At 43.4% G+C, this 15,078-nt stretch overlaps 1 protein-coding gene across 1 annotated transcript; it reads left to right on the forward strand.

Annotated features, from left to right (window-relative positions):
- Positions 1-5,572: 5,572 nt before the first annotated feature.
- LOC130163984 (galanin receptor 2a-like) lies at positions 5,573-13,286 on the forward strand. The gene is made up of 2 exons (XM_056368326.1): positions 5,573-7,841; positions 9,122-13,286. Exons 1-2 carry the CDS (start codon positions 6,946-6,948, stop codon positions 10,104-10,106), a joined length of 1,881 nt encoding a protein of 626 aa, XP_056224301.1. The 5' UTR covers positions 5,573-6,945; the 3' UTR covers positions 10,107-13,286.
- The last annotated feature ends 1,792 nt before the right edge of the window (positions 13,287-15,078 follow it).

Below are 15,078 nucleotides of genomic sequence, written 5' to 3' on the forward strand. Positions count from 1 at the left end.
ATTTCATTTTTCCATCCAATTTTGTATTTCCAAACATTCAATGTGTGTGTGTATGTGTGTGTGTGTGCGCGCGAGTGTGTGTGCGCGTGTGTGTATGTGCGTGTGTGTGTATGCACGAGTGCGCATTATGAGAACCCTCAACAGCAAGTACTCATGTTGACTGGTGGGGTACTGTACAGTATCAAAAACATTCAGGTCATCACACACAGGCAAAGGAACAATTTGTCACCCGCACACACACATACACATACACACACACACACACACACACACACACACACACGCACACAGTGGCCTGAGGCCCCCTCCCCCCCTCCCCCAGAATGAAAATGTGTCACTTAAAGGACAATAGTTTATTCTTTCACCTCATTAAATTAAACAGGTCTTTGCTTCAGTAAACCCACAGGCCAACAGAGTGAATCTACAGCTCTAAAAAACCCATTTTCCACTTTATACCTCTACCACAAACTGAAGCCGGCCTCTCTCAAACTCTGTTTCTGCTGCTTGTTTTGCTTGCTGTCACATCACATTGTTTTCAGTAACTCGATGTTCGGCTGAAAGCTATTGACTGAAGCAATCAGCTTGTTTCAGCTTGAGCAGAGGATGAGCACTGCATCGTTCTCAGTGATGGATGATGCTTGTAGTTTGATCGGGAGTCCTGTCAGCAGGATTTTGACTTTGAAAGTAGGTGCACATTTATCCGTGTTACAATTGCTGTTCCTGTCAGGAGCTCCTGTTTTTTTTTTCTCCAAGTATCTGCACGTTTGCCAAAATGTAACATCTGTTTCACTCAACTCACAGCAACAAAGTCAAACCGTGTCACTGCAGCTGCTGTCCACGGAGAATGAGAGAAGTTAAACACATGGAGAGCATGACCGCGGGATCTAGGGCTGGGCAAAAATGAATGACAGAATGTTTCGTGCTGGTACGTTTGTGAGTTCGAATGTGAATAGGGTTCACGCTGGTAGGTACTGCCCCCAGGGAGCAGCCATATGCTCACACTCTATAGTCTGACATTACAGAAGCTCTTCCCTTCTCCAGCCTACTCCGCTTGTATACGTCAAACTAACTGAAACTCATATGAAGTAAATTAAAACATTACAGCCCTAAATCGTGTTTAAAAACTCACCGAAATTTAGTTTGCCTTAAGCAGTGCAGGTGGCGACTGACTGAATCTCCTCGGGACTTTCTGTAGCTGTTTGCACTCGCTGCTGCTACAACAAACTCGTACGAACCCATATAGTCGACTCAACAACAGCTGCTGCTGATACCGGCCCTCGTACATACTTGCTGCCCTCGACGCTTCCTGTACACGCTGAACTGCACACTGAAGAATGGCGAAAAGAGAGAGAGAGAGAGAGAGACTGCTTGGGAGCTTTGGGGCAGATTTGTTCATGTGGTGAGACAGTCAACTCGGTGTCTGTGGATATTACTCCTGATACCTGCTGCATGTTGACTTTGGAAAGAGTTGCACAACTTTTAGTGTTTGTAAGTGACAATAATTAGTAAAGGTTTTGCATTTGACCTTTATTGTCTCCAGGTTATTTTCGATTTCTGCTGCTGTCATGATGTAGCCAACACAAATAGGAGTTGTTTATTCAGGCTACTGTAAAAACAGACGCCGCAACACAGTAATCGTACTTTCTGTGGGAAAACAATGAATTAATGGGTCACATTAGATTCAAAGTTTGTGTTGTCCCCGAGGGACAATTTAGTTTTGCAACAGTAGTCAACACAATCAATACACATCATAAATAAAATAATACTCATTTGAGATGTGAGAAAGTTTGTAGCAAAATTTCGTTTTTATAGGAAGTATCCGTTCAGTTTAAACTAAACTATTCAACGCGGTTTCCATAGAGAGAGTTTCCTGCTTAATTTATAAAATGTCACTTTTGATTTTTTGTGAGGAGCACAAACAATTGGTGGATGAAGAAATCTCGGAGGTGGATAGATTGATATGTGAGTGATTCTTTTAGTTTGATAAAGCACCTATAAAATATACAACTACATAATACCTATAAATATATGTGTGTGTGTTTGTGTGTGTGTGTGTTTTACTTTGTGTCAGACTCCTGATGTATGAAAGTGTGCATCATGACATGTGGGAGGAAGCTGCTGCCCTTTTGTTTTGCTGCCCTTTTCAGGTTGAAACACAGAGACAGAGTTTCTAAACAAGGAACAGCTAACACGCATCGCCACAAGAGCTGCAAAGGGACCAAATGGCATTTTCCCACTAATTCTGCAGCGTTCCTACTAATGAAGTGTGTTTAACCCACCTGGCAAACGTATCTCCCCCACATTGAACATTAGTCAGCGATGAGCATCCAAGGGCCGCACAAATGTTTTCACCCTCTAAATAAAAGCAGAATCTTCTGCCTCCTGCTCTTATTGAAAAGATATCTGCAGTTCATTTAAATGGCGAAATCCTGCCATGAATCTGAAACGTTAACCTGCACATTATTGTTAGATTTACTTCACTTGTTCTAATTTTGTACATCATTAACTGTATAATTATACTATACTTGGTCTTTTAGATCAGGCAAACTTGGCATCAAAGTGAGAGGAGAAATCTGTCGCCTCTTATTTCTAAACTCATCTTGTAGATAATTGTAGAAACACCAACGCTTTTTAAACCATGTGGGGAAAAAAAATCTGGAACAGGAGGTTTAATTAGAAAATATTGGATGGGTCTGGCTGTTTTGGACACAGACCTGAGATTCACTAGGGGAATATGGGGAAAAAACATAAATGATTCAGTCTTTAAAATTGACTTAAATAATGAATATCTTGAGCTGACTCATAACTTCAACACTAACATCCACGGCAGTGGTCAATATTGGAGTGGGGGTCTTTTTTCAATTTCGTATTCTGTATATTTTTTTTTATGGATGATTTAAAGCTAAACTCTTCAAATGTGAACATATTTGTTGCTTTATTATTTTGAATGAGCTGAATTTTCCGTAGTGTGACTGGTGGAAATTGAAGCGATCTTGCATAGAATGTAGGCTATATTAAAAGTTTCCTACATAGTGTTTAAAATAACGTAATATTTCATGATTTCAAATAAGCAGCAGACAAGGTCAGGAACAACAGCATGGCGCACTGAAGTTAAATTTAGCAGCTTTGTTGCTAAAAGACGCCAAAGAAAATGTGTTGCTTGGTTTAGCACACATTAGAAATGTGAGAACCGGATATTTTGCTACCAGCCATGAACTCACAGTTTATAAATAGACAAGAGACACAACCTGTTGACCTGAGACAAAATAAATTCATCCACTGTGGACAGACTGACAGCAGGGAATGCATAAATTGGAGCTCAGGCAATTTGATCAAAACGTTTCGACAGGGAGTAAATAATTCACTGATGCTGGGCTGAAAAGAGGATTCCCAGTGATCCAGGTCCATAACAATTTAATTGAACCTTCCAAGTAAATTAGGTGAAAACATATTTCCATCTATGTGATCTCACACTTAGCAAGTGGAAGCTTTTCTTTCGTGGTCTGTGCATGTGGTACTGCAGTCATCAGAGTTATCTCTGAGCTCAGTGCTTATCAATATTAACAGACAGAAGGTGTGAGAGGGTCAATACTAATCCTCTATCCAATTATTCCACCCCATTTGATTCATTTAAATACATTTCCTCCCTTACTAACAGCAGTTGGCTGGTTTCACACGGTCTGAGTTGGTGGCCGCTCAGCAGTAACAGGTTACGGGAAGAAGCATCTGTTACAATCTCACATGATGAATGTGGTGTGATTTTATATTTAAACACCATGAATTTGTTTTGCATCTGGGTTATTACAAATTTCAGTTTTCATACATTACGCTTATTTTGTATGCAGTCCTATATCTCAAATGATGCAAACACAAGCAAAGCACTTTATATGCACATATATTGTATCTTATGTTTAGAGATGGAGAATTTTACTATATTTGACTCTATCATTTAATCTCATATCATATCGTTTATATCCTTTATGTTCATTTAATTTAGATGTTTTCTGTTGTTTTTATAGATATATCTTTCATTGAACTGTTAATTGTTTTTCTTTATGTTCTTATTTCTTGCATGTTTCATCTGATTTATGTGTATTTTTCATCTTTTGTGAAGGGCACCTGAATGAGGAGTACTCAGCCTGTGAAAACAGTTGTGTAACTAGAATGACACTCAGTTAGAGTCCATACCTTCACTGAGGCCAAATGTTTTATTCCACCAGAAGAAATCAGATTAATATCTGGATCTGCCTCACAGAAAGATGAAGAGCAAGAGCAGAACAAGAGCAGAGAGAATTGGCTCAGAGTTGGGTCTGGACAGTGGGGACATGTCCCTACCAATGTTCAGGTGTTGCTGAATTGTCCCCACCAATATATTTGCCCATCTCAACTGATCTTGTTATTTTAACTCTCCTCTGTGATACAGGTAAGATCTCTGCAGCAACTATGAGTTTCCAGATTTGTGGGTTTTCAGTACAATGTTGGTTATTATAATAAAGAGCGAAAGACTGGGTATGTGGGGGATGCTCGACTTATGATCTGGCAACCCTCAACTTCAAGCTGTTGCACGTTGTTGACCAGCTGCAGTAGCAGGAGGCTAGTTAAGTTGTTGAAATGGTAAATATTTATAGTTTAATTGACCAGCTGACCCCGCCTACTTAGGAGACAGGAAATGTACCACTTCATACCATTGGTGCACCTTGTAATGGGGTCGTCTTTGTTATAGACCATCTTCGGTCCAGTGGCCAATGCAACATCTATATATGTATGTCTACTGAGGAAACATTGGACTTAAATACGAGAGTGTTTGTCATCGATTTCCAACCAACATTGTTTCTTAAAACCATGACCACCATGGTTCTGAACCCCCCCCCCCCACCCCCCCCCAAGTCTGAAATGAAGTAGAGGTACAAAGCACGTGCTCACGTGAAGGATATCCAGCAGGTAAAGTCACTTTCTGTCCATCACTGTCAACACAGAACATACGAAGCACACTGAGTCTGTATATAGGCCAACACATACGGTTCTTACATTCTGCATTATGGTTCGTTATCTCTCTGTCTTTCCACTCATGTTTCTGTTTCCGGCCTTTATAATGAACTCATTTATTTAGAGAGGGTTGTGTTTACTGTAGCCTGATAAGCAGACGGCTAAATAATAATCAATGTGTTCGATTGATTTAGTCAGATAGCCTATTTGTCGATGTTGGGGGGGAAATGATGACAGGACAATAAACTGCAAGTCAATCGCCGGTTTGTCTCCAATAATCAATCAGAGGAGAGAGAGTTGTCTGTAAACCTGAGCGTCAGGAGAAGGAGTCTGCCGGGATGTAACGGAAATCTAAAGTTAGGAAGCAGCCGAGAGAGAAAAAAGTGACGGTCACTTTTTGATTGATTACAGGGTTACGGCAGTGCCATAGGTGCTGAGCCGTTGAGCGCGCGGCGGTATGTTGAAGTGTGTGTCTGTGTGTGTGTGTGCGTGTGTGTGTGTGTGTGCGTGTCGGGCAGCAGCTGCTCCCTCCCTGACTTTATCCCTCTCTCATAGTCAGTCCTGCAGCGGCGGACGGGCTCGGTGCTTCCCTCGGCAGGAGCGCAGACGTGCGCGGAGCCCGTTAGTGGCAAAGAAAAGCCTGACGGAAACACAAAGAGCTCTCCCGACAACAAATCCCTCGGGAGCTCAAAGACGGATTATAAAGCGCATACACCGGCTGTAAAGGATCCTGGAGCAACTTTGCCACTGTCTGTCCAGGTTTTTTTCTCTCTCTCTCTCTCCTTCAGTCAGCACCTGGCTGCCTCTTTAACATCTTCAGGCTTTCAGCATGAAAGAGGATCCGCACACGGTCAGTAAACGATAATTGGAATTTGCCTGGATTTGCTTCTCCCTGAGGGTGAGCTAATTATTTTTTAAAAACAGCTATTCCACTTAGCCTCGTATCCACTAAGGAGTAGAATATGTCAATTCTAAGATATGGCTCTGGTGGGATTTTTTTTTTTTTCAAGTTTCTGTAATGCCACATTTGACTTCTGCCTCCTTTTTGAATGGCAATAATATGAGGATGGTGGTGACTGAAAACTCTGCATAAATCAGAGAACCCTGCCTGTAAAAGCTGATATATATGTAGAGAGTGACATCCTCCTTCTTACACTTACTCAATGAATAATTCATATTAAAGCTATACTGAGATAATTTTTCTTTAGCAGGTCTGCATTTACACTTTGCTCCTTGTTTGTGTTTCCACGACTTAACTGGCAGCAGCTCTGAACCAAACACACCATGAGGAGACGTTAAAAGCTTTTCAGTGTTTTTCCATCCAGGAATGTCTTATTTGCTGTTGTTTGGTCGGCTACAGAGCTGTTAACACAGCTGCAGGTTGAAACAGCCTCAGATATCTTAGTTTCTCTAAGCAGATCCGATTGCATCCCTGTGATGGACTAAAAGGTGTGAGGTGGAGGAGAGAGTGAAGAGGAGGAGGAGGAGGTGAGTGGGGGGTCTGTATGAGGTTTACCTTCCTTGAAGGTGAGAAAGTCTAATCCAGGTGCTGGATTATCAGGTTCAGACAGCCACTCCCTGGAGGGATGAATGTACATATGTTACATAAGGACTGCACTGGGACCAGTGCTGAACAGCATCACGACTCCAGCTGATTCATAAGATGTGGCGTAAGATGTTGGGCTGTTTTTTGCTATTGTCAATAGACATTTTTACCCACACAGAACACAATGACTTACAGAGCACAAGACTGAAACATAGGACCTGATGTGATGTCTTTGTTAAGGATTTCACACCTTTTTCGTCTCTGATTTTTGGTGTTTTGCTTTTTCTAACAAGCCTGTGAATGGATTTTAATGAGGAGCAAGGGAAACCTTTACAGTGAGCCTTACATTCGAGAGATTGTCATACCCCTCTCCTGCCCCTCTTGTGGTGTGATTGTTCCCACCGGGAAGCAGCATGGATCTGTCCCAGGACCAGCCGTTGGACTGGAGCTCAGTCGAGCCCAGCTTCTCTCCACTGCTGCAGTATGACGGCTCTCAGGAAAGACTCAACCACACCTACAGCTTCCACAGCTCTCTGATGCTGCCGTCCACCTTAAGCTCCACAACTGCCTCCCTTAATCAACCTCTGCCATCTCTGCTTCCCTCTTCCCTCGTTCCATACTCCTCCCTCATTCCCTCCCCTCTTCTCTCCACCACCTCCTCCTTATCCTTTCGACAAACGACCAATTTTGTCTACCAACCCTCCTCCTCCTCCTTTCCTTTGTCCCTGCCCACCTTCCCCTCTAATGACTTGGCAGATCTGGAGAGCATGTTGCTCTGGACCGTCCATGAGCCCAGCACCATCGCTCTGACCATCATGTACTGCCTCTCCTTCATTTTGGGATTCATTGGGAATTTAATGTCCCTGCGTGTCCTTACCAACAGGCACAGCCGGCGTCTGGCCAGTGTCAGCGCAACACGCAGTCTGCTGGTGAACCTGGCGGTGTGTGACCTGGCCGTGGTGTGCGTCTGCATGCCCATCACTCTGGGAAGCCAGATCTACACGGCCTGGGTTTACGGTGACCTCCTCTGTCGAGCCGTGCCCTTCACTCAGGCCGTTTCAGTCTCAGCCAGTGTGTTAACGCTGACGGTGATCAGTGTGAATCGTTACTACAGCGTTAAATCGCCTCTGCAAGCGCGCTCCATGTTTACCCGCCGCCGAATCTTGGCAACTGTCGCCGTGGTGTGGACGGTTTCCTCGATCATGTGCGCTCCTATTGCGGTGATGAACCGGCGGCGGGAGATCAGCTTTGGGACATTCGCCATCTTGGTCTGTCAGGAGGAGTGGCCTCAGCATCGCCTCAAACAAGGGTAGGTGCTCGAGCAGACTATAGAATATATATATACAGTATGTGCGTGACCCAGTGTGTATTACAGGATTCAGACTCGTGAATGATCATCAGCACTGGAAAACGGGGCTTGAGGGTCCGTACACACCAAGCTGAGAGTCAGCCTCGAAAGCTCTTTATTTCTCAAGCTGCGTTTGTGGTAATCAACTCTTAGGGACCAACTGAGCATGTTGACTTGGAGGAGGCTGTCAGTGAAAGACACAGAATGCTCTGATTGGCTGTTCGGTCTAGTGAAGCACGGATTTCCCCCGTTTAAAGCGTCTTCAACACCAGATCAAAGCTAAGTTAAACTTTACCGTGCTTGTTACAACTTTTTGCCGGACATATTTGCATTTTAATGTTTTGTGAACAGAGGCATAAAGATGTAGGCTGATTGTTTTTTTTTGTCTTTCTGTAACAGATTTAAAATCACAAACTCAAAATAGTGACAAGTTATTACCTCGCACGCAGGCACAGAGATTATATGCAGGTCGGCTGTCAGCTAGTTGTTATCTATAGTCTTTCCGCTGTGTTTGAGAGCAACTTCCAAAGCAAGCGTGTGATCCATCCTCATTCGTCCCAGCTACTTCTTACAGTTTGCTTTGGTGTGCCAAGGCCCTTAGACTCTCTCACATAGGGACGTACTTGTCTCTCAAACCTGTGGGGTTTTTAAACGCTGTGCTGTCAAGATGAACTCTTAAAGCACAGGTTTAGAGACAGGTTTTTTTAATCCCTGTCACAGAATGACTTCTGTTGTGTACAGTCTTTGTTTTAATCTTTTTAGCTGTTGCACCATTATAGCTTTATTTTCTTGTCTTGACTTGACTGTGCTGCAAAGTGTGAAATAGTGTTGATTATCTGCAGACACCCTCAAACCTAATTCTCGTGAGAGTTCAAAGACAGAGCTGCTGTTATAATAACATCATAGGTAGCCCTGTGTGTTGTTGATTAAAAAAGAAGCAAAGTAAATAGTCTTGAGAAGAGTCCATTGTGTTCCTGATAACTGTACTTAGGCGGTAATCCATAACTTCAAATGCAGCATGTTGCTGTAATAAAAGTATACTTGACTCACCCGGCATTTCTACTTCGAGTAGGATATTGTTTCCAGCCATGGACAGTGTCATTTTCAGTGTTTCAACACATACAAAATGGTTATAATAGAGATATTTTAGCCAAAAAACATCACAGACTTCAAGGTATTTATCGTTTTAGAAAGGAAAGTTATAAGAATCTCACTGTTCGTATTTCCCTTTTCTTCCACAGATACAATGTGCTGCTGTTCGTCATGCTCTACTGCCTGCCAGTGACCTTTAACCTCACCATAGGCTTCCTGACAGGCAGGCGGCTTTGGGGAGGGAAAAAATCCACTTTTGCTGATCTGGATCCTCGCAGCCAAGCTCTGCACACCTCACGCCTCAAAACTCGTCAGAAGATCGCCAAGATGGTGGTGTGTCTGGTGCTGCTGTTCGCGGTGTCCTGGCTGCCGCTGTACTTGGTTGACCTTTGGATAGACTGCGAGCAGAGGCCACCGTCTTGGCTGCTGCAGACGCGGCCGTTTGCCCAGTGGCTGGGCCTGACGAACTCCAGCCTTAACCCCATCTGTTACTGCTTCATTGGGGATCTGTACCGCTCGGCAAAGGTGATACGGACGCGATACTACCAGAAAGTCGCGGCCCTCTTCAGCCCCTCCTCCTTCTCCAGCTCAGCTGCTGTGGCATCTCCTGCCGCAGTGATTGCAGACAACAAAGTGACTGATGCTGAGCGCCACCGTATTGCTGCCGGTGCTTTGGCAGCGTCTGCGTCCATGGTTACAATCCCCAGGCTGCTGAGCCTGGCTTGTGGCCAGGGACTGGGGACGAAGGTCAGAGACAGTTCAGACAGCCGAGCAGGATCCGACCACAGCATCTCAGACTGGTGTCGGTCCAGTCCCAGTGTGTGTGACAGCTCTTTGCTCGCCCGCCAGCTCCACACACTCCAGCACTCCGCAGACGTCCTACCTACAAGGAGACACTCTGTGAATGAGAACACTGGATCATTACCTTTAAGAATTGAGTCTGTGGAAATAGATGTGCTGCCTTTGAGGAGGCACTCAGGGGACAGAATATATGGTGTGTCAGCTGATAAGAGAGACATTACCATGGGTAGAAACGTTCTCTGTTCCACTAGGCAGCACAGAAGCAAAACATCAGGAACCTACTCTCTGGTAGGAGACAGGGAGGATCAAACAACCGATATGACCAGTTTGTGAAAGCTGCAGATTATCTGATGTATCAGCAGGGAGGAATTTTTTTGTTTTTGTCCTACAGGCAGCAAAAACACACACAGCTCCAGATGCACAGTTTACAGTTGACAGTGTGGGTTAATCCCTCGCAGAAAGCCATTGTTTGTCTTGAGGATAAACTGACCCGGTCTACACGCTGATTTCTGCGTGTAGTAGAGTCTCTGTAGGATCTAAAGCACAGCGGATCTGGGACCAATATTTGCACCAATGAGTTCAGGTTTTTTGGAAGGAAGGTGGAGGGGAGCAGTGATGGAGTGAACCCTGCAGGGGGAGAGTTATGAAGAGCAGCGTTATTTAGCTCTGGGCTCAAAAGCCAGTTATTATCAAGAAAGATGGATGCGGCAGTGTGCGCTGTTACATGCAAGTCATATCATAAGCTATACAGCTGCTAGTCACAGTTGTGTCTTACATCTGCTTAAGACAGTATCCCGGCAGGACGCACAGTGTGACAGGGGTTTTTTTTTTGTTGAGATTCTTTTCTTCGTTGCTCATTGCTTTGCTAATGGTTTCGATTGTATTTGTTGCTAACAGGAAGGTTAAAGCCTTGTTACAGTTCAGTGAGTGTTTCTGATGGATCTTCACAGGTTAATGTCATGATCGGTGTCTGCAGTCTGTGAAGGCAGATATGCAGTACCGGTTGCTCGCGTGTGCAATCATACAGATGATTCGCGGGGAATATGAGATATGACCGTATGTGAAGCAGAAAATGAAAAATTCAGAACACGGTGAACAGTTTTGATTTGCACATAATAACTGTGATATTGCTCTTGCAACTTTTCACGTTCATGTTGTTTTTGAAAAGCTAAGACCAGGGACTGAACTAATTCTAAGACAAGCAGGGTTACTTAATTTAGAGGCAATTTAAAGAGCCACTTCACCCAAAAAAAAAAAAAAAAAAAAAAAAGCTTAAGTGGTTTCTAACAGGGGGATAATTTTGGTTCAATTTGCTCTGGTATAAAGATTTCTGTCTCTGACTTTTCGGAGGCGTCCTGCAGTATGTAATTTTGGTGACTGTTTTGTCACGGGATGTAATAATTAAATTTAAGATGAAACAACAACAGGTTGACAGAATTGCCATTTAATTTTCACCTCATTTCACCTGAGTCTGACACTGTGTTCCTGTAAGCTGTTTTCTATTTGGTAGTGTGGCTGGTGGTAGAGGGTATTTTGTCCATGCACGCATTCGCTTCCACACAAGACATCTACAAAGCTAATTGTTTTTAGAAAAAAGACTGAATCCTGCATTGTTTAAATCCATGGTTACTTGCTTGTATTCTACTTCTCCACATTTTCCCTGGCCCATTGCTGCCTTTGTTTCAGTGCGTTACTGTCACCTAGACCAGTGGAATCATGTGAAACCACTGACAGGAGCAAACAAAGTGGGGGCACACTTCTGTTGCTCGTGGTCAAAAACACCACAGGAGACCTTTAAGAAGTTGTCGCAATCTTAACCAACACTTTTGACTTCTGGGGAACATCTTCGTCCTCTTACAAAGCTCTGATTAGGGGCTTTTCCCTCAGTTGAAGGCAGCTCTAGTGAAATTCCATTTACCTCAACTATATCGGTGAGATAAACATCTCAAAACCAAGACAAATCAACCAAAACTATCTCTCTATTTACGCCTAGATACCACTAAAGGTCAGAGGGGAATTATTAGTTTTCAATTCGGGTGAAGCGACCCTTTATTGTAAATATTACACTGACTGTGCTGCGACTAGCGACAGAAGAATACAAGAGTATATCCGTTTTGGTATTTGCTGACAGGAGAGCATCGGTCCAAGCAGAGACACTTCCTGTTAAACCAGCACATCCCTTGTTGAGTAAAGTACTGAAACAGGGTGCCAAAATAGCTTTAAATGTTAAAGAACTGAAACACACACACACACACACACACACACACACACGTACACAGATGCATGCAACACAGTCAACAAAATCTAATCTACCCGTGGGCTGCTTCCAGTTGTGTGCAAGACAGAGGTGGTGAATAGCATGAACTGCTGTGACATCAAGCTGCTAATCACACTCTTGTCCTGGCAGCGCAAGTAGACGTGATGCAGCACTCAAGGCATCAAACTGTGTTGAAACCGTCCTATTTATGTCACTGGATATGGTTGCTTTGTAGAAAATCTCAATGCCATTACGCTGTGACTGTGTCTTTCATCCCTTCTTCTCTCTTTACTTTCATCTACCTCTCTCTCTCTCTCTGTCTCAGTTTTGCACTGTGTCAATGGAGGGCATGTGTACTCAATTATGTGCATTTGGTGTTTCATTAAAAAAAAAGAAAAGCAAAAAAAAAGAGTTTGTCTGTGGTCACCTGTAACTGCGACTGAAACGTCCCAGGATTTTCACTCATTTTAAAAGAACCTTCAACGTTGCTGTTCTTAAAGAACTTCAGCTAATAGGGATGTAAAAAAGTGGCGGGAGGCTTGGAATAGACAGATAAAAGGCTTCTGCACAGTCTCCTCAAATCCTTTGTCCAATCTTCTCTTGCTCCCCTCAGGCGTGATTAAATCTTAAAGGGATCTGAATTTGGTTATGAGAAGCTCTCATTCCTTTATTGAACAAGTTAACAGAGAAGTTGAAGAAGAGAGTTACCCAAAGACTACCCCTCAGATTGTTGAAATGGACAATGCTCCACAGCGAATTTGATTAGTGTCTGCAGAACAAGTCGGGCATTTTAATTTTACTCGTTCGCCATGTGGAGAAAATAGCTAATAGATTTCAGAGAGTGGATCCACTTTGTTGAAGCCTTGGGTGAAGTTCAGGCTTATATTCAGGCAATCGTTTGGCTACTATATTATTAAGTTTCAGGAAAGGGTTTTCTCACAGACATACCCTGTGGATTTCACTTCAAAACAAAGTTCTATTAACGTTCAATGTTTCTCACCAAAAGATGCTGTCTGTTTCCTAGAGGCTTCATAAAACAATTACAGCTCTGCTTGCTCGCTTGCCGTCCTCTGCTTTTCTCACAGGCCAAAATATGAACCCTGAAACATCATGATCAATATACAGACGGGTGACAAATTAAAGGAAAGCCTGAATAAACGAGGGGACAAACAAAACAAATGAAGACACTAATATAGAGCTGCGCTGCATGATACAATTTTCAAGTGTAAAAAGCCTGAGCAGGCCCACTTAAACCTGATTTTAGATCAAGGCGGTAAGAGGTCTAAGTCACCCAGAAAGGTGGTTTATAATTAGGACACAGATGGCAGGAGCTTCAGCCACGAAGAGAAGAAGTCATATGGTCAGATGAGTCACCGTATTCTTGACGAGCGGGCGAGTGCATGTGTGGCTAACAAGCCCTCCAATATTAAACATTATATAAAATATGTAGTTAATTTACAATGTCCTTCCAGAAGGATCCATACTGTACGAGGGGTTTCTGATTCAGCAGTATGACATCATTTCCCTGTACATTCCAAAATCATTACCAACAGCAGCTGCAAACATAATGAGCATTTGGAGAAGGTTAGGAAACGGTCACGGTCATGATTAAAAGAAGCCAGCATTAACTGTAAGTAGGAAGTGTGAAGCAAACTGTGGCTGTGCTGTTGACTCATCCAGCCACCATGACCTTCTGCCTCTGTGGACTTTGCGGCTGTATATATAGCATCTCACTACTTCCTCCATTGGATTGCGACAGACGAGTCGCTCCTCTGCACTGGAGGACTTTGACTTAAATGTTAACATATCATTTATAGATCGTTTGTGAAAATAGCTGATGATGGTGTTGTTTTTCTCGGAAGGACAGTCATTCGCTGTTTCCCAATTCAGGGGCTGAATCCTTTGGAGGACGCCGTCCAGGAAGGTGCGATCTTCGTAGCCTTCGTCGACCGCGAAGGTTTGGCCTAAGGAGGATTTCCACTTCCAGTTGTGTCCGCCCTTACCTAATGTGATCATTGCCTAGCTACTCCGACAAAACGTTTTTTTTAACAAAAACCTGAGCTTTCAAAGCCCTTGGTTTTATGACGGTTAGCTGTTCAACTGAGCTGAAACCCAATATTTAAATTCAGCAGTGTAATTTCGGTCTCTCTATTGGCGTTGTTTGCTGCCATATTAGTTTCATTATCTGTGTGCAATGAATCTTGGGATAGGTTGGGCCATTAAGGATGTGGAGCCTTCATTTCCCAGGAAAGGAAGGCGGCATTTCTTGGTCGCATTTGAGGGAGCCTTTGAAAATGGACAGACCAGTTGCGCCGCTGTGACGCAATTGGTCTTTAAATGCAGCCTCACAACGATGCGGCCCCTGAATTGGGTCACAGCTAGAGTGTCACTGAAGTTACAGCCTGACGACAGGACAGCCGTGCACGCTGGCTTTCTGGCATAGTTTGGGTAGACTTGTCCTGTCAGAGGGAAAGATCGCTACAAATCAATACAACGTGTTTATGAATGTTGTCTTTTATATTATGATTAAGTGTTTCTGCTGATGAGAGTGGTCTCTTGGACGACAATATCTTCATCCACAGAGCATGAGGAGTCAAATATCGATGCTTGTTTTTGTAATTTGCATTTTGCATTTCAGTTTCAGAACTATCTGATGTTGAGTTGTGCCTCCTGCCGTATAAACGTCATTGTATATTTGTCATGTTATCCTCATAATATATCTATTTTACAGGAAGACAAAAATAAATGTAATTGACTTGACAAAATGACTGATGAAAATTTCAGCAGTGGTAGTTTGCAGCTGCATGAAATGTATAACCTGCAGGAACCTGAGTTCACAGCAGGCATCTGAATTGTCAATTGGTTCTTGAAGCACTCACAATGGCGTTAAACGTATGTGCGCACACACACACACACACACACACACACACACACCACACACACACACACACACACACACAATTTCATTCCACAATTTCAGATATCCCGAGAACTCATAATGAGGCACTTTAACTCATGATTGCTTTCATTTCTTCAGACCTCCGGTCT

The sequence above is a fragment of the Seriola aureovittata genome, chromosome 3 (assembly GCF_021018895.1).
Source record: "Seriola aureovittata isolate HTS-2021-v1 ecotype China chromosome 3, ASM2101889v1, whole genome shotgun sequence".
Classification (NCBI taxonomy): domain Eukaryota; kingdom Metazoa; phylum Chordata; class Actinopteri; order Carangiformes; family Carangidae; genus Seriola; species Seriola aureovittata.